Source organism: Thalassophryne amazonica, chromosome 5 (assembly GCF_902500255.1).
Source record: "Thalassophryne amazonica chromosome 5, fThaAma1.1, whole genome shotgun sequence".
Lineage (NCBI taxonomy): Eukaryota > Metazoa > Chordata > Actinopteri > Batrachoidiformes > Batrachoididae > Thalassophryne > Thalassophryne amazonica.
Genome location: NC_047107.1, coordinates 97,938,398 through 97,959,012, shown reverse-complemented (window position 1 = coordinate 97,959,012; position 20,615 = coordinate 97,938,398). Strand labels below are relative to the sequence as shown.

The 20,615-nt window shown below is 41.4% G+C and overlaps 1 protein-coding gene across 1 annotated transcript in view; it reads left to right on the top strand.

Annotated features, from left to right (window-relative positions):
• Positions 1 to 19,621, top strand: part of LOC117511012 (zinc finger protein 462-like) — a 42,790-nt gene extending 23,169 nt beyond the window's left edge. Inside the window, 7 exon segments of the mRNA XM_034170946.1 lie at positions 1,800 to 1,918; positions 3,251 to 3,382; positions 3,974 to 4,217; positions 9,154 to 9,296; positions 9,440 to 9,663; positions 15,156 to 16,449; positions 18,749 to 19,621. Of these exon segments, the coding sequence (XP_034026837.1) occupies positions 1,800 to 1,918; positions 3,251 to 3,382; positions 3,974 to 4,217; positions 9,154 to 9,296; positions 9,440 to 9,663; positions 15,156 to 16,449; positions 18,749 to 18,870 (2,278 nt within the window). The 3' untranslated portion in view covers positions 18,871 to 19,621.
• The last annotated feature ends 994 nt before the right edge of the window (positions 19,622 to 20,615 follow it).

Sequence of the window (20,615 nt, the reverse complement as noted above, 5' to 3'; positions counted from 1 at the left end):
ATTTGATTCATATGTTTTTACGTCAGCCAAGCTTGAACCTTAGTGCGCATGCGTGAGTTTTTCCACGCCTGTCGGTTGTTGAGGTGTTCCTTTGTCTCGCTTCATCAGCGAATCGGTCATGACACGCGAAGCTTCCGCGCGGCTTTCCATGACAAAATCTCTTGTTAAAAGTGAAATCTGCCAGAAAATGGCTGATGTCCAGCTCTTGTGATAACCAGAGAAATTGCACACGACGGTTCCGGCTCCACAGAGTGATCCATTTAGAAATGATCTGGTGGTTTCTGCCTCGTCATCGCAGCTTGGAGCGCGGCGCGCCGAGCGCCATTGTGGGCCATCCTTAAAGCTGTAGTAACAGTCTTTATTCTCTGTGAAGCCCGTAAAATTTTCACTGAAAGCCAGATAAATTTTTGAATGGTTTCCAGCTGCATGTCTCTAACAGTTTCTGAAAAAATTCTGATGGAAAAGAAGCCCAAATCATTCCGCCATTTCCTGACAATGAAAATCCGACGAGGGAGCTGGACCACTCCTCCCAATGACGCAACCGACAGGCGTGGAAAAACTCGCGCATGCACACGAAGGTTCAAGCATGTCTGACGTAAAAACATATGAATCAAATCCATATAGTTTTTGAAAAAAATAAAAAGGACCGTTACTTTATGGACAGACCTCGTACATATAAACATGAGAAGCTTTGCAGAAACACAGCTGTTTTGCAGCATTTTCCTCTGTTGGATTATTTTGTTTGAGCTCACATCCAGCTGACGTTGCGCTGTCTATTCACTCTGTCTGGCTGATCACTCACTTTGCGTAAAATAGACTTCTGGTCTATTTTGTACCTGTGTAGCTGGTGGCAGAGCAACCGTTGTCTTTTGCTGCTGCAAAACGCTCACTCTGATTGAAAATTAATGGCAAGCCGTCACTTTGCCTCTGTTGCTTGTAGCTAATGTGACCATAGATTTAAGGATTTGCTAATTACGGTAACTAGAGCAGGTCTTTCTAGGCATTAAACATTGTGATCAAGTGATGTGATGACATCAGCTGTATGGCGTCTGTACTAGTTTATTCTCATCTCAGTCTTACTAGAACCCAGAAAGTTACTGGTTTAAAAAACAAACAACCCACTGTCTCTGTAGTAGTTACATTTGACATACACTATAATACAAGGGTTTTAAGATTTTTTTTTCCCCTTGGAAAAAATGCTCATTACAGGGCTGTGAAAACTCTGCGGATTTCATCATGGGGAGGGGGGTGGGAGAGTTAGTGTTGTACGCTTTAATTGTGATCGTTACTGAGTTTTTAAAATGCTTATCGCAAAGCGTTTTTTTTTTTTAACGACATCATGCAAGTTTTATAAGTCCGCGGACACTGATCTGTGTTACAGATACAAATCAGTTTCCTCGGATCCGCAGAGTTTCGAGGAGAATAAATGCCACTCAAAGCCTGGTTGTTACGACAGTTGTAAAGCGGGGCTGGTTGGTTGCTGCGGTAACACTGTGTGGGTCCTGTGCGAAGCTTAGCTAAACGTAGCATGTGGACATCACACACTTTTAGAACTTTCAAGTTTTTAAACCAGACCCCCTGCGAATTTTCCTCGGATTTCACAATTTTCATTTCACAGCCCTGTCATTATTATTATTGATTATATAAGCTAAGGCATTGAATCAAGTGAGGAATGTAAGACAACCGTCTTGCATTCCTCATTTGATTGAAATCAAAACTCGAAACACATTTTTAATGTGCTAAGTATACTTTTGTGATTTAAATTTGTTGTTAATATTTTTACCATTATCTCTCAACAGCTTCAGCAAATACATCCTCTATAAAACAGGTCATACCCGTCCATTCTCATGTGGCATCTGCTCCTACCGGACAACTGTCATTGGCCTATTGAAGAGTCACTTTGTGAAAAAACATGGAGGTGAGAAACCTGTGCAGCACACCATTCTGTCAGTACACTGTAGTAGACCTGGCATTGTCTTTGATTTACTGACAAATTGAATTTCATTCATTCATTTATTCATTATCTATACCCACTTACTCCAATCAAGGGTCACAGGGGGGCTGGAGCCTGTCCCAGCAGTCAGGAAGTGAGGCGGGGTACACCCTGGATGGGATTCCAGTCTCTCGCAGGGCCACATAGAAACACATTAATACCTGCTGTCAATTTAAAGTTTCCAATTTACCTAACGTGCATGTCTTTGGATGTGGGAGGAAGCCAGAGCCCACAGTAGGAACCCAATCCAACACTGGGAGAACATGCAAACACCACACAGAAAGGCCCAAGGTGGAATGTGATCCCACAACCTTTTTGCTGTGAGGCAACAGTGCTAACCACTGAACCCCCGTGCTGCCCATATATATATTACTAGCCGAGTTCCCCGTTCTCTGCATGGGTAATAGAGTAGAATTAAGTTGCATTGTGTGTATGTTGTCATCACTAATTTTCATAGAGTAGTTTGTGACATTCATTAGATTCAAGTTAATGATGACAAAAAGGTGATAGCATGTCATATGCCCCTTCGGATTGTAATTAAAGTGCACCCTAGCCAGCTGCTACTACGTAGTAAGTAAAGTGTGATCCTTGCTACCTGACCTGAGTACCATGTGAACTGTGACAATAAGGGCTCCAGTGATGAGCGGATCGTGATCTTATATATAAGGATGACCGTGTGTGTTCGCGCACATACACTTTCAACTTTACAAGGGCCCCTGTGACCTCCCCCTTGGTGCCCCCAGTCACCATAACAAGTTTGTTATTGATTGCGTAATTACTGTGGCTGTGCAGAGCAAACACACACAGTCAGCTTTATATACTAGATAGTAGGTTGTTGTTTTTTTTTTTTCTTTCTTTTTTTACATTGAATACCCAGTACTTACAAGCACATGGCTTCTTAAAATGTCTTGATGCAGGCCAGTGTCTGGCTGAAACCTTTTGTTTTTTCCCCATTATGCTTATTATTATTTATTTATTAGGGTGTGTTATGGCAAGTGTTTGAGTATTTTAAATAATAGCTGTTTTTAGGTGTGTTGTGTTTACATGGCCATTCTGTCTTGGATAGTGGGCATGGTCTTGAATTCATTATTTGTTTCTGGAGGGGAACATGGCGGGGGGGGCATAAAGATTGCAGGTGAATTCTGAGATGTGCAGAAGATCAAACGTATAACATTTTACAGAGTACATACCACTCATATTTTAATATTGTATGTGAAGTTTGTTTGCCTTGTATTCCTTCTTTGAAACATCCTTCAGATGTTGTTATGGATCTTGGTGGGACTAAAGACCAAAGTGAGGAGAGCAATCAAATGGCTGAGGAGAAGTCTTGTTCATCAGTGGAAGTCAACAGTTTGAGTGATCTGGATGAAGAAGCTGAAGACACTGAAAGCAAGTCATCAGTTTGTTTTTGTCAATCTTGAGCTGGAATCACTATATTTAGAACCCTGGTGTTTCTGTATAAAAGTGTTTTTTTTTTTAAGTATTTTTCCTCCTTCATTAGTGTTGCAGTACAGTACTAAATTTGAAATTGATTTAGTTAATTTTCAAATGCTTTCAAACAAGAAAATCAGATGTTAGTGGAATTTTTTCTGTTTTATTCGGTGGTATAATACAGAAAATAGCCAACAGCTTTCACTTTAAGAAAAGACGACACCCCAAAGGTAATAAACAAGTGATAATGATAAATAAATGTTTAATGATGTTTTGATTTAAAAAAAAAAAAAAAAACAAAAAAAAAACAGCATGGGGTACTTCATGCAGTAGAAATAATTTATTCATGCCTAAGATGTTTGTTTGTTTGTTGGGGGTGGGCAGTACTTTGCACAAATCTCAAGTGTAATAATAATAAAAAAAAAGCCACAAAGAAAACATACTGGAAAAATTATTTAACCTTCTAAATATGGCTTTTTAAATATGGGTATTTTTCATTCATTGACATTTTAGTAATAGAAGTGCCACTTTTGTTTGCTTGTTTGATAGACTCTCAGTACTTGGAGCCCCCAGATGTACAGCGGCAGTTAAACCAGTACAGCCTGATGGCACAGGCCAGTGCCACAGCTAACATGAACCTGCAAGAAACCAGGTTCTTTGAAGACAGCCTGCTTTACTGTGAGTTCTGCAATTTCAGTACTGAGCACTTGTCCAGTATACGACGACACTACGTAAATCGCCACGGAAAGAAGATCCACAAATGTAAGGACTGCTGCTTTTATACTGGCTTAAGGTAAGATACATGTCTAATCATCTGCTTTCAAAGTGTTTCCTTTATTCACACAGATATATGAGACTATATGAGGTTATGACTGTGATAACTTTAGGAAGAAAATTTGGTTTTATGGAATTGTGAATTTGACTTGAATACAGATCTTTTCAATTTTCAGTACACTTCATGAAGAGTTTAATAGATTAACATTTAATAGAGTTGCGTATTTAGCCTTTTGCACATCCTGGATCAAAAGTGACCCCGTTGGGTTTTTATTTTCTATATCTTTTTAATTTTTCAGTACTCCATGTATTGCTCAATTAACTTGTTGATCATCACAAATCCATGCTTTGATATTCCTTTCTGACCTCACTCAATCAGTCATTCTCAACCACTTATCTGGGATCGGGTCACCGGGGCAACAGCTCCAGCAAGAGACCTTTCCAGGGCCACATTAACCACCTCTGACTGGGGGATCCCAAGGTGTTCCCAGGACAGTGTGGAGATATAATCTCTCTACCTAGTCCTGGGTCTTCCCTGTGGTCTCCTCCCAGATGAACGTGCCTGGAACACCTCCCTTCTTTACCAGAAGCCTGAACCACCTCAGCTGGCTCTTTTCAACATGAAGGAGAAGGAGCAGCGGCTCTACTCCGAGCTCCTCATGGATGATGGAGTTTCTCACCTTATCTCTAAGGGAGACACCAGCCACCCTCCTGAGGAAACCCATTTTCATTTTCTGACCTTTCTAATGACCTGTCATTTTTTTCCCCAATGGGTTCCTGCAGATCCTTAAAATAATCTTAAAAGGCATCTTACATTAATCTAAAAATAATGCCTTAAGTCAGTGGTGGTCAAAGACATTCTAGAAACCAGCTGGTGGAGTCAGTGGTTGCAAAGAAAACACCACTGCCTTAAGTGGTATTAAAATGTCTTCAGTCTGTCTTTTCAAGCCTCAAGGCCCTTTCACACACAACACGATTGAAGCCAAATACTGCACAAAGGAGCAATTGCATGCCAGTCGTGAAAAATCGGAGCAGCCTCTAACGTCTTGTACACCTGTCGCTACAACTATTCCTGCACACCAGCGGCCGAAAGACAGAGAGTGCCCTGTGATCCCTCTCGTGGCAGGTGTCGGCTAGGTTCCAGGTGACACACATGAACATCCAACACCGCTCACTGGACACTGAGAAGATGTGGTGCCATTCGTGCCGTCGGCACAAAAATAGTGAACACGCAGCCACTTTCACGCTGGCTGTGGAATTTGTCTAAGTGCCCCCATGACTGTGGAGTTGCCAAGCAGATTGTCGCCCCCCCAAACCCATGTGCCTTGCATGTGTATCGCATGTGTGTTGTTACCCACCCGCGCACTCCTCCCCCACAACATGTGGTGTGTGTGCGTTTTGCCTCCCCCACAATGCGTGGCGTGTGTCTGTTTCACGCCATCCCTCGAAACACGTGTGGCATGGGGGGGCGGGGTGCACACTTGCATGTAATGCTGATATGTAGGTACAGATGCCTCTCAACTGATCGCTGGCCAGAGACTCACTCAAAGTTGTAAATAATGGCTCAGTGCACACAATGTGTCACATTAAAAATGCAGAGACCACAGCCAGAACAGGTATATAAATAATTACTACAAAAAAAAAATCACATAACACCAAAACACAGTGTGACACTTTGGTCTTTGCGCTGAATGGACAGGGGGCGTGGCTGGCTGCCAGCAGCAGCAGCTGTTGAGATCTCTGGTCCTGGATGTCACAGCTGTAGAACACGTACCGTGTTTTGACGGGACATGACCTTACAACTGTCCACCGTGACACGGGGGCGTGTGTATGCTTGCTGTTGTCACGTGGAAAAACATAAAACATATAGCGCTTTTGCGATGAGCTGGAGCGTGTGCACATTGACAGGCTGTTCCAGGTGAAATGGACCATCAGATCATGTGGACACGCAGCAGGAGATCTTAATGTCACGTCTGTCTGATAGGTCACATGTGTCCTGTGAGCCTCGCGCCGCAGGATTATGACAAGCCAACAGTGTGACAAATATGCCACTTTCAGTCACATATCACCAAAAATACACCGTAACAACTGCCGTTTTGTCAGTTATTACGGTGCTTTTTTTTTTTGCTGACAATGAAAAAATGAAAACTTCTCCTTGTTGATTCTAGGCATGCTCCTGTTATAAGACAGTGATTGTAGCGCAGTGGTCCAGATTTTGTAAATTGGTGGTTCGAATCCCGTGAGTGGCATTTATTTTTTATTTAGCCACAGGGTTCTGTATTGGGTCCCCTTTTATTCATATCAACCTAGTGATTTTCACTAATTATACACCAATATCTAATCTATCAGTGTCCTGTGATTGTGGTAATTATTTATATACCTGGCTGGACATAATAAGACATAATGAGAGCACACTGCTTCTTTCATGTCATTTCATGACTGTACGTCTGTGATCATGGGTCATATACAGAGGCACAGAGGGATCATACTTGTATTGTCTGCTCGATAAGAGGGATTAAATATTGTACATTGCGGTGTTTTCTTATGGTATGTAGTATTTTTTTTCTTTATCTCCACATCAGCAGCACGATGTGGTTCCTCACGCTCTAGCTCAGGGGTGCCCAAGTTCGGTCCTCGTGATCTACCTTCCTGACAGTCTTGGTTGTCTCCCTGATCCAACACACCTGAATCCAATGATAGACTTGTTAGCAGGCTTTTAATGAGCCTTTCATTGGATTCAAGTGTGTTGGAGCAGGGAGACAACTAAGAGTGTCAGGAAGGCAGATCTGGAGGACTGAACTTGGGCACCCCTGCTCTAGCTGCTCGCACTGTGTTCATGCATGCTTGTGCGCATGCACGAAGCCGTCGCAGCGGGAACGTTAACGCCTGCCCAATTGTGTGTCCCTCCCGAAGTCTGCTTGATGTTTTCGGGGTTCGCTCATTCGGGCCGTTTCGCCGTGATTCGGTCTAATTCCTACTTATTCGTGCTATGTGTGAAGGGGCCCTCAAGAATGCCAAAGACATAGGAGGTAGGATTTCATTCTTGTTTTCTTCTGACATTGCAATAGAAATATCTTAATAAATGGTAATAGCTATTTTTTTTTTTTTTTTTTTTGGTAAGTCAGTGAAAGCCTCTCGTAATGCTGTGCAAATCGAAACGGTGGAGGCAACAAATGTTTTTTTTTTTTTTTCTGTTTCTTGGTGGGATGCTCAGATCAGACACCTTTCAGCTAGAGCAGAGTAATGTTATAACACAGGAAAGTGTAAATTTAATGAAAATGGGCTTTTCAAAGAAGACTTTTGTGGTGTGACTCAAACCAGTACCATGTAATCTGTTCGAGGTACGGTGCATTTTATACAGGAAGTCTTCAAACTAGGCACGGTGGGAATCAAGGTAAGTAGATGTTTCAGGCAGTATTGTGCTGCTGTTAATGTTTAACAGCGTCACTCAGTACTTTGACTAATATATGCCCAGGTGCTTCAGTTCTCTTGGAAAAAAGTAACTCCCATATAGGCCCTGAAGCCTGTTAGTGTCGGTGCTTACGAGGTCTGTTAGAAAAGTATCGGACCTTTTTATTTTTTGCAATAACCTTATGGATTTGAATCACATGTGATTGCATCAGCCAAGCTTGAACCTTCGTGTGCATGCGTGAGTTTTTTCACGCCTGTCGGTTGCGTCATTCGCCTGTGAGCACGCTTTGAGTGAGCACTGGTCCTCCCCCCTCGTGGGATTTTCATTATCAGGAAAATGTCTGAACGGCTGGACCAGATCATTTCCAAACTGAATGCTGTGTTGATCCGGGACCTTGTTTGACTACCAGAGAAATGGCAGAAAAGGTGGACATAGCACTTTCCCAGCACATTCCACTGTTAAAGGACACTGTCATGAAAACAGGAGCGGATGAATTCGCCACGGAGCCGCTAATGGCGCGGAACGAAAGCACCGCCGTGTTGGTCTCACAGGACATGTTGTGACATGCTCAGCTCTTCGACAATTTCTCGGATACTCACTCGACTGAAAAGCCATCCAAAGCCGTCTGAATCTTCCGAATGGTGGAAGAGCTGGGCATGTCCCGTGAGACTTCCAACATGGAGGTGCTTTTTGTTCTGCGCCATTAGCGGCTCCATCCTGACGCGCGAATTCCGACGCACGTCTTTCATTACAAAATCTCCTGTAACATTGTAATGTGCCAAAAAAGTGCTATGTCCACCTCTCTTACCATTTCTCTGGTAGTCAGACGACGTCCCGGATCAACAGAGCCTTCACTTTGGAAATGATCTGGTCATTTCAGCCTGTCGATGGCCGCTCAAAGCGCGGCCGTCTTTAATCCGGTTGTAATGCTCCTTAATCTGTGTGATGCCCATAAGATCTTCACCGAAAGCCATCTGAAGTTTCCGAATGGTTTCCACCTGGCTGTCTCTCACAGTTTCTGAAAAAATTTTGATGCAGCAAAGCGGCAGTCGCTCGGCCATTTTCCTGACAATGAAAATCCGCCGAGGGGGCTGGACCACTCCTCCCACAAAGCGTGCTCACAGGTAAATGACGCAACTGACAGGCGTGAAAAAACTCACGCATGCGCACCAAGGTTCAAGCTTGGCTGATGCAATCACATGTGATTCAAATCCATAAGGTTATTGCAAAAAATAAAAAGGTCTGATACTTTTCTAACAGACCTTGTATTTCAGTAACCTATCGCCATTTGGAGTCTGCGATTTCCCCCCGGACAGGACACCAGTCCAACTCTGGTTACTTCCCCAGCCAAGGGCAGTACACACTTGGAGCTGGATGGTCTGATGCAAAATTTTATCTATAAATTTTAGAAATAATGTAGCTTCATTTAAAGTCCACTTTGCACATGCATTGTACAGTGACTATAAATGTGGCTCTTGGTGTTGTACATGTAAGTGAGCATACTACATGTTATCACATATTTCCCTTTTTCAACTGTTTCTAGGAATAAACTGGAAAGCCACATGGCACATGGTCATTCTATCTGGCAGTCGCAACCTACTCATAAGAAGGATCTACATTGCCCTTTCTGCCTGTACCGATCCAAGAATAAAAACAACATGATTGATCACATCGTCTTGCATCGCGGTAAATTAGATGCATATATGCTTTCTGCTCTTTTTTTCTTTTCTTTTCTTTAAATGTTTTGCATTGGGATGTCTGTCTCTCATGATATTCTCAAGCTTTTTATGCTGCATCATCTGACATTGCTGTTGTTATATTGCTTTTAGATGAACGGGTAGTGCCAATAGAGGTACGTAGGCCAAAACTTTCACGGTACCTACAAGGCCTCATCTTCCGCTGTCACAAGTGCACTTTCACGAGTGGGACTGTTGAGAACCTGTGTGAGCACATGAAGAGGCATGATGACGTCAAACCTTTCAGTTGTCGGTTGTGCTTCTTCGACTGCATTCATCTCAGTGACTTGGAGGCACATCTGTGTGATAAGCATCAGGTAAGAATGACGATAGTTCACTCCTTGTTGCATTGTTGGAATTCCTTTGTTTTTAAAAGAGTAGTGAATTATTATCACAATGAGTGAGGGCCCTTTGGGGAATAGATGAACTGCAATATGTGTGCTTCCATCCATGTTGTTTAGGCCTAGATCTCTCCCAGTTTTGTAGATCGAAGTCAGAGGCCCATAATGTGGATACTGGAACAACTAATGTACATAGCTCCCTGTATCTGGATGTTAGCAAAACCTCATTGGATTTCATTTTTACAGTAAAACTCGCATACAGTTGGATTCAGGTGGACCAGCGAATTTTGTCCATTATAATCAAAATCTGTTATATGTATAATGTATATGTATGCGTTCTCAGGGTGCAGGATTTATTTGTATCCCTAGGGTGACTAAAAAGTCTGTTGGTCAAAGAGCTTTCTCTTATTGTGCACCTGCTTTGTGTAATGATTTCCCTGTGTGAATAAAACAGACAGATTCTGTAGAGACTTTCAAGTCCAGACTTAACACGCACTTGTTTTCCTTTTTGTATGGCTAGAATACTGGCATACTCTGGTACTTTGCTTCCTACTCTTTTAAATTCATGTTATTAGTAAACGGAGCGGGCCACATCCTCTGGGGCTTTTAGTGAAGCTTAGGGCTAGTGGCCGGCGATCACCTTAGTATTTCTTCTGTTTTTCTTGTTGCTTAATGCTGACAAATTATACCACATTTCTTGTCTCTCTGCCACCTGGTTCTGTTTTTTTCTTTCTGTTTGAGGTGCGGCTCCATCCAGAAGTGGGAGTGGGTCTCTTTTCTGCAGGCCTCCCGTCCTGGACACTAGCATGGACTCCCAGAAATTTCCTGTATATTTGTATTGTCAGCTGTGTCTGTAGCATGGCCCAAGCAGAGGGTCACCCCTTTGAGTCTCGTCTGCTTGAGGTTTCTTCCTCAGATCATCAGAGGGCATTTTTCCTTACCATTGTCACCTGTGTTCTTGCTCTAGGAGTTGGTAAGGTTAGACCTTACTTGTGTGAAGCACCTTGAGGCAGCTTTGTTGTGATTTGGCACTATATAAGTTCTCTGTCGTGTCTGTATGCAGTTTGCTGCAGGAACAGCGGCTTTTTCTGGATTAATTTGTCCCTTAATGATCTCCACTTCTTTATGCAATATCAATCTCCAAACCAACAATATGTTACGTGCAATTTTCCTCCATGAATTGCATGTCATTTGAGTGTCTTTCTGACTCCTTGTTGTGAAGTTTGTCATGTTTGCAGACTTCTCTGCCAGACATATTTGATCCCTGATTGAAATGTAATCGGCAGGCGCACTGTAAAACTTTTAAAATATGACGGGAGAGGAAGGAGTGAAAACGTAACGGTGACAAATCACAGCCTTTGCAGGCTCAGTCATTTAGCAGGTGCATGTCAGGCTCCAGGGTGGATTTGTAGCCAGGCAAGAGGCTCTGATCTAAAGCAGTTTGGTTGACCACACCAGTGGTGGGCACAGCTAACCAAAAAATTAACTTTGATAACAGATAATCAGCTAACTGAAAAGTTATCTTTCATGAAGCTAAACCGATAAACCGCCCAAAAATTTATCGAAAGCTACAGATAACCGATAACTTCCAGTATTGTCTCCGGTACACTCCGGTAGTTGCGTGTACACTCCGGTACACGCAACTACTAACACCACGATCGCTTCTGGTAGCATCAAAGGCGACTACAGAACCAAACAATGAGTCAGCAACTCTGTCTTTGTGCGCCCTGCCCACTGCTGGATGCTCCTGTTTATTACATAGCTTCCAGCAGCGAAGCAGTTGAGAGGAGCAGCGAGGCTCAACTCTCTACTCAATACCAGTGTTGCCGTGAGGTGGAGGTCTTGGAAAATAAAGCAGTGCTGACTTTTGGTTTGGTTTATAAATAAAATTAATACTGATAGAATAACTCCATTAATGTCAATTGTCATTTGTACAAAGTTAAAATATAACATATCTTTTAATATTGAATAATGCACTAATTCTGAAGTTTTGTAATAGACAGATGCCAAAGGGATTATGGGTAAAATGTGCCTCCGCTAACACTGATTGGTTGACTCATTCATTCTATGTAAACCAACACGTTAATGTGAGGTGTGTCATGTGTTGGTGTTTACAGATAAATGTGCTTTTGTAAAATATGCCATTTTTTAATTTGTAAAAAAAAAAAAAAAAAGCCAAGTTGTAATTAGATAACCGTCTGATATAACCCGTGTCAAAATAAATAGAACAGTGCCATGATCTACTGGTGCCCAGACAGTCAGTACTTAAGCTGAGCTTACACTGTGTGATTTTTGGCCCTTTTTCAGCCGATTTTTCACTCGTGCTAGAATTTTTTGGATCGTGCCGAGTTTCAGCTTAATCGCGTGTCCTGCATCATGTAGTATACATGGAGTAACGAGCTGCGTTTAAGTTCTCACGACCACCTCCTGATCAGCAGTCGTATGGTCGGATGAAAATCAAACCAGTTTGATATTCTGGTTGGCCGTCGTGAGGGTATCCCGCTGCTGAAGCACTACAAGCATCCAACCTCTCACACTGTGCCTGTGCAAACACTGATGCGGAATTGGAGAGAGCATAAACAGTAATCATCTCTTTGGGAGAGCAGTTTCTGTTTCTTTTCCCCCCTTTCTTCAACTCATGTAAAGTCTTGTATTGTTTTTTTTTTTTGATGTCTCCCATCGAGAGTTGTTGTTATTTAGCCCTTCCCTCTGTAGTTGTGGGAAGGGCTAAAGAACAACAACTTGTCCGGAAAGCCCTCACAATATGTGGGTACCCACGATGGTCCCTGGATAAAGTGCAGAAATCTCAGAGAACAAAGAGACCAGACAGACAGGAGATGGAGACAAGAAGAAAAGGAGTGTCTCTCCCTTATTTAGCAGGAGTAGGGGAAAAACTACAGAGGATCTTCAGACAGCACAACACCTTGAGACAGAAATTAGTCCACCCTAAGGACAGGATCCCAAGTTATAAACAGAGCAATGTAGTGTATTCTATCAGATGTCAGGAAAACTGTAACGAACACTACATAGGTGAGACTAAGCAGCCGTTACACAAAAGGCTATACCAGCACCACAGAGAGGGCGCCAGTGGACCTCAGGCTGCAGTTCATCTCCACCTTAAAGACACTAACCACACATTTGAGGACAAGGAAGTTAAAATCTTAGCCAGAGAGAAGAAATGGTTTGAGAGATGAGTGAAGGAGGCATTGTATGTGAAACAGTTGAAACCCAGCCTTAACTAGAGAGGGGGTCTGAGACACGCTTTGTCCCCTGTTTACAATGGGGTACTCAGGTCAAAGCAGTTTCAGTCTTTTGTTCATGATAATGAGTCATTCACGTCATCAGGAGACTCGTCAGGAGAGGCATCAGTCCCATCGTTAGGAGGGACAGCTACCCTGTCATTAGGAGGGTGCTAACTAGAGCACAACAGGTGCTAACTAAAGTAATTGTTTAGTCACTAGCCAATAGCAGTCTGCCTCTTGGTAGGAGGGGTCTGGTTAGGTTTAAAACTCCAGCTTTTGTGGCTTCTGTTTGTTTTTCTCTACAAGGGTCAAGACAGAAGTCAGACTACCAGAGCAAGAATTTTAGCTGAGGAAGCTTCTGCGATTTGAAGCGAAACGTCCTTGCGTCAAGCAACCCAGTCCAGTCAAAGATTCAAGCTTCTTTACTATGGAAACCACCTGGACAACTGAGAGCCTTCACAGAAACAAGCCGGGCTTTTAGTCACAGAAATATGGTACCCACTTTCCTCGAATCAGCGAGTGTTAGTGCTGAACTTCATTTTGGACCTCTGTCTGACTGGGCACATTCAGCCTGCTCTGTCCGATATATGCAAGGGTTTGTCTCATGTGAGCGAAAATCTGTTATACAAAAGCCGTTATATACTATGTTTATTACATGGAAAACCATACAAAAGCATTGGGATTTTTGCTTTTGTCCGGTGTCATTTATTTTGGAGAGCTGGCGTCCTGTGGTTCACGCTGAGAAATGTAACCGGAACAGACAAACATTGAGGGACTTTAAAAACACTGCATTTATTTGGGTCATTATTGTGCTTCTTTTTGTTGTTTTTTTTTGTCTTGGTGGATCAAATGGGATTTATTTTCATCACAGCGCTGAAGATTAGTCAGATGTCTGAATGCTAGCGGTAATATATTTCAACTTTTAAAATAACTTGGGTTTTTTTTTTGTTGTTGATGGGACAAGGCGGTGGAGTTCTCTAGTTCAGGGTGAGAAACACACCTGGAGCAGACAAACACTGGGCAGCTTCTTGATAAACGCTGTGTTTCTTCAGTAATTTCCACAATAAGGAATTAAAATATTTCACAGACATAATCTTCCAAAACAAGAACATCTTATCATCAGGCTGTGATGATGAATCTGACTAAAATGACTTAAAGGTCAGATTAAAACTTTATATTTACTCAGTGTGTGAGCAGCCGTTCTGCTCTGTGTTAGCCTGATCCTGTCAGATCTCAGAAGCTAAGCACTTCAGGACCTGGTTAGTTCTTGGATGGAAGACCTCTTCGGAACACCAGCGGCTGTGTGTTTCTCCAGGTTACACTGGAGTTGCGTAAGGAAGGGCATCCGGTCTAAAACGTCTGCCAAATTCCAATGCAGATCTGGCTGTATCCGCTGTGGTGACCCCGAAAAAAAATGGGAGCAGCCGAATGGACATTTACTCAATGTGTGAATGGTTGTAATATTTTAAGCAGTCGGAACTGTATGAATGGTCGTGTGAGGACTGTAACTTTAGCGTTAGCTGCTGAGCCAGTCAATGGACAGCAGTGGGTTAGGGCTCGGTCCATTATTTTTGTACCCCAGGCTTCTCTGTGAGGCTGACAGCAACACAATGCCGTGTCTTTTAAAAAAATACACAAACATACTGTTTGAATACACAGAAATTCTATTTCCGGTCATGAGCATGGACCCTCTTACTCAGTGTTCCATTTTGGAAAGTTATAGCTGTGCTGCCTGCTACAGAATGTTGTGTTGTCGTCTTTTCTGTATTTCATGGGAGCGTAACAGCGCCACATAAAGGTCTGGTGTATACAGTGTTTTCAGTGTCCCACAGCTGGCATGGAATGTTAATAACTGGTTTGAACACAATATTTTTTTTTTTTGTTCCACCCAGTTTGTGTATGTCGGTTTTGGGTTCCATCCCAAAACCGGAAATGTTAAAATGCAGTTTCTGTTTCGGAATGAACCAGTTGGGAAAAAATTCTGGTTCAAAGCCCTGGCTCTAATTTCTTAAAATAACCCATATGAAAGTAGGTGCAATGCCAGTTTGTCGAGATTAAAATAAATGTCAGGTTGTAAATTTTGATATGTACATTTAATGCCCTCTGCTGTTTGTATGAAGATTGTCATTTCATAAGTGCATCACTGAATTAATGGATGTCAGTGGTAGCACTGTTTTTTTTTTGTTTTTTTTTTTGCAAGTTTAATTTATTTGTTCTTTTGTGCAGGTTATGAGGAATCATGAGCTGGTTGGTCAGATCAGCCTCGATCAGCTGGCGGCAAGAGTTCGGAAAATGTCTGAAGAAGACGAACCTTTGTCTAACCCAAAAGAGCTCGGAGACATGGAAATGGAGATGAATGAACAGTGGCAGGATGTCGTGGGGAAAACGACAACGGAAGAGAACTGTATTGCACATTATGATGGAGTTCTACATCAAGCAAAAGATAAGAACGTAGAAGAAAATTTCACCTGGAACCTTGCACCACAGGATGACGATCCATATCAGAAGCAGGTGGAGCTCAGCAAACCTGCTGAGAGCTGTTTTTCAAGGATCCATTGTGAAAATGATGCAACACCAAGCGCCGTTGTACAAATAAGGCTTGGGCCGCATTCACGAGACCGAGAAAGGACTCGAGTGTTGACAGCCACTGTAAAAGAACACAACAGGGAACGGAACAAACCAGAGGATGACAAATCAAAGCAAGAAAGAATGCGAGATGCAGTGAAGGAAGAATGGATGGATGGGAGTCAGGAGCAACCCGAAGAGCGAAATGATGGTGATGGCATATCACAGCCAACAGAGGAGGCAGCAGGAGGGATTTCATCTAAATACCATAAAAGGGTTGAACCAGAAGGCGCCTCTGAGACATATCATGGACTTCAGAATAGAACAGTTAAGACAGAACCAGACCTGGAGACTGAGGTAGAGGAGGATATATTGCGTCAAATCCTGTTGTTGGACGAAGACGCCAGCCTCCACAATCTCCATACAAATGGTGTTCACTGCAGAACAATTAAGGTGGAGCAGGATATTGAGAGCAGTGTTGAAGATAATGATCTGCATCAAGTTTCAGAGCATGTAGAGCATACCAACCCCAAAAAACAATGTGAACAACTAACAACAGCTACCACAAAAAACATCAGGGTTCAAGAGTGTTTCACAGTTGAAAAGCACTGGCTGTCTGCTGGCGTGCACAACTGTGAACTATTTAAGAAAAGCCACCAGAAGCGATGTGACCATGAGATCTTGGGCGTCTCATTTACAAACCGTAAGGAGGAACAAGTTATTGGTCAGAAGGACGGGGGAGAGCTCACAGATCCATACGGAGAAATGCCCGTACTTGAGAATGAGTATGTTAGAGAGGAAATGTACCTTTTTGGACAGAACCAGGAGGAAGAAGTAAACAATCGTTTTCAACAAAAGCCGACCAGAGAAGAGGAGATGAACAGTGATGATGACAGAAGGTCATGTAAGGATTGGGGCTACAAGGAAGGAGTAACGATGAAGGAAGTTAGCCGAGGTAAGAAAATAAAATATTCTGACTACAGATATACATACAGTTATGTTTGTGTAATGAATGTAATAATTATTTATTTATTATAGAGCAGAGTTGAACTTCGTTTAGTTTTTATTTGCTTGTATTATGGTCAACAGCCCGTTGTCCTAACAAGAAAAACATCAGTTATTCATTTTGAAGCAACACTTCATACTGTCAGATTAACCACAAAAGGAATAGGCCCAAACCCAACTGTTTTTTTCCTACTTCTTCTTCTTCATATCCTGTACACTCCATATGATATCATGGAATGTCAGCAGTAGAAAAGAAAAAATATTGAAAAAAAAAAGTTCTCTATACTGTGGTCTTACGTGTTATATTTGCAAAGATCATTTTACAGTGTAATCCTTAATTATTTTCCAGTTTTAGACAACTTTGAAACTCATCAGAGGGCTAGAATTTTTAAACTCATTACTGACTGTTAATTCACTTTTTTGATATTTATTTATAGTATGTTTTTTATATTTATATAGGACTTTCAGGTAGAAAATATTAACATTACGTGGTTTACATAGTAAAATATCAAGATGAAACAATAAATCAAATGAAAATGAATAGGATTTAAGAGTTCCACAATTTAACTTGCAGTACTGAAACACAACCTCTTAAATATCCTATTAATTTTTTTAACATACAAACAAGCAGGCTTTTATTCACAACTCAAAAAAGCTTTTTCAATGTTTTAAAATACACCATCTGGAAAAAAAAAGTTTTGCTTGTTTCTGTCTGATTTTATTTATTTAATCTTTAAAAACGTGGGTTCTAATTCCCATTGGGAGCATTTTTTCAATACCATCCGGCAGTTAATTTTGTTTGTTACGGGAAAACTGTGGAAGCACTGACTTGTTCTTCTCATTTTGTGTTATTTTTAAAGACACTAGAATAGAGAATTACAAGGCTGTAACCATTAAGCAAATGGTGCTTCATGTTGTTTTTTTTTTTATTATTATTTACAGTGTATCTTCTGAACTCTCATGAGAAGACTTTATCAGCTCAGCTTGCTATATAATACACTTTAAATTAATCTGTTACCGGTAATCAAAATGAGCTTATGCTGTTATGGGATGACAGTGCGTTTGATGTCTTGAGAAAGTAGCAAAATATATTTGGCAAAACCAATGTGTGTGAGGAGCATAAATGATAACTGTAATTTGGCATGATTTTGCCCAATATTTGCAGTTTTTGTGCATGTTGTTACTGACAACAATTTGAATTCCTCAGAACCTACGAATAGAACAGTGATTTAAAAAATAATAATAAGAGCAATCAGATTTATGACGTCCGCCAATCTGGATCCAGACCACCTCCAAAATTCAGTGGAGTCTTCCATGCCCCAATATCTATCTGTGGTGCAAATTTGGTGAGAATCTGTGATGTAGTTTTGACGTAATCCTTCAAAGCCTATATAAATTGTAATCTTGATCCAGAAAGCTTGATCCGTATCACCTCCAAAATTGAGTCTTCCATGGCCTAATATCTGTCTGTGGTGAAAATTTTGTCAAAATCCATGCAGGAGTTTTGACATAATCCTTCTAACAGACAGACAAATAAAACGCCGTCCTTGGCAGATGTTAAAAAAAAAAAATTGACAGACAACCATTGTTCATTCCAGTACAAGTATCAAGTTATGGATAGTTGAGATTTTTTTTTTTTTTTTGCATAGACTATAGCGAAAGATGTTCACTGAGTAGGGTTGTTATTGAATCATCTATGTGTAGAGTGATCTGAAAATGCTTTCTCGGTGGTGCGTTCACTGACTTTGATGAGGAGCTGATAGCAGGTTTTCACATTCAGCTGGGTGATGAAATTGGTGGGAGTTCATTTGACTCTGTTGCTTAATTCCTGGTTTGCTCCAGCTCCTCCAACAGTAAAACAGTGTGACCAGCTGTCTCTTACTTCAGCCCTCAGCTAAACAGTTTTTTCATTTCAGCATGTGAATGCATCACCAGGAAACCTTTAAAGATAGTTCTGTATTTTTTGAATCCAGTGAAATCATTTAGAAATCAACAAATTGATTTCAATAGCATAGTGTGGAAAAAAACCTGAAAGCTGTGGTAGTCTGGAGGGTGGGTAAAAAATTTTTTTTTTTTCTTTTCTTTATTTTTTTTATTGTTACCCTCAAAGTAATATCTGTGGATTGTCGACGAGAGCTGAAACACACCGGTATGGTTCTTGAACACTGAAACGAGGAGCCACCAGTGGTCACTGAATAAACAAAGTGATAAAACTGACATGTAACACAAACATCTTACTGCTTTTGCAGCCGCAGATGGTGCTGCTGATGTCACGTGCCCCTTGGCTGAAGCGTTTATCTGCAAGTTTTGTGGGCGAAATCTCCTGAACAGCTCTGAACTTGAACGACACACAATGCGCCACGGATTGTAACTGTTGATTCAGAGGTTTTCTCATCCTGTGATTAACTGATAGATTTTTAAAAAGATATTTTTTACTTAGATTATTTTGCAGCAGGAGATCCAATGCAAATTCCATCCTTTTTTTTTTTAACATTACAAGTCATCCTTATGAATATTTAGTCAAACTGTTTATGAAAGATGTTTTTTACATTTTAAAAGTTTTGTAACTGTTTTTGGAAAAGCTATGTGGTTTCATTCAAATTTCAGAACCAATATATCTGTACATAGCATCTGATTCATTTCTTACAAGGTCTTACATTTACTTCTTGTGTCAGCTACGACATAACCAGTTGAATAACATGTAAAGGTCCTTGTTTTAGATTGTTTGTTGCTTAGCTGGACAGAGCCATAAATCAGTTACTACTGTGAAAACATACAAATATGCACATAAAACGTCTTGGCTTTAAAGTGTTATCTCCAAAAAGTATATGTATTTTTTTTTCCATTTAACTCGTATTTAGTACTGAAAGCTTGAACAACCTTATTACCACTGCTTAAAGATGAGGCTTGTGTTGCCTTTAGGTACTGTTGGGTATTTGATCAAGTTGGTATTGCTATAAACCAAGATGCTCAGCAATTCCACCAGTGTATTAAGCCAGAGTATCTTCTTAACGGTGTTAATTCCACACTCCATGAAGTAGTTCCCATGTTCCTTATTCTCTGTTAGTCTTGCACTGTATTGTCTGTAAATGTTTGAAATAAAAAGAAAGTTTAGCACCATGCTGCAGGTCTCTTTTCATGTTCTCAGCTTGCTGCTGAAGTATGGAATGCAGGGGCGGATCTAGCTTCAGGACAATGGATCTGAGGGGTCTCGAGCATGCCCCCCTCCCCCCGGAATTAAAAAATAAATTATATATATATATATATATATATATATAGAGAGAGAGAGAGATAACACATTCCTTCATTCTAAGAATCTAGGAAGATAAATACTAACTCATCAGGGAACTTGGTTCCCTGGTGGTCTAGTGGTTAGGATTCGGCGCTCTCACCGCCGCGGCCCGGGTTCAAATCCCGGACGAGCCCCCAGTCAATGTTGGGTATTTTCTCCTCCAAACATTCTTAAAACCTTGATAAGACAAACAGAGTCAAGAAACACCAGTGAGACAGAAAGTCAAATTTATCTCGCGCGGAGTGCAGTCAGGCTGTACACCAAGGCTACACTAAAGTCTGGCCTGCGCTCCCGCTCTTTTTATTAGAGAAGCCCTCACCACATAAAAAAAAACTTGTCCTAAGGGTGGGGGGGACGACGCAAGACAAGTTTCTTCCCGTAACATAAACACATACGTCAATAAGTGCAGCTGTAAGGAAAAACAGTTTCTTTTACTCTTAACGTCGAAGGTCAGCACATCCCGTTCGTCTGTTGCAGTTATCAGCTGTTCTGCATCTGCCTGGAGTGTCCTGTTCTTCACACTATGCATCACATCACAACAGTCAAAACAACCTCCAGTTCTTTTACTCCCAGTTCAGCCTGACCCCATCATGCTTCACTCCCAGTCGTTAGCGGCTACAAAACAAAGTTGTATAATAATAATAAGTACATCCAGCTCTTCATTCCCAGTTCAGATTGACCCCAGCATGCTAAAACAAGGTTGAATAAAGTACATTCTCAGGGTTAGGTGCAAAACAGCACAACACCGTTTTCATGAGAAAGAAGACAAAGGTACAAATGTTTAACAGTGATAACATATATACAAAATCTTTAACACCCCCCTC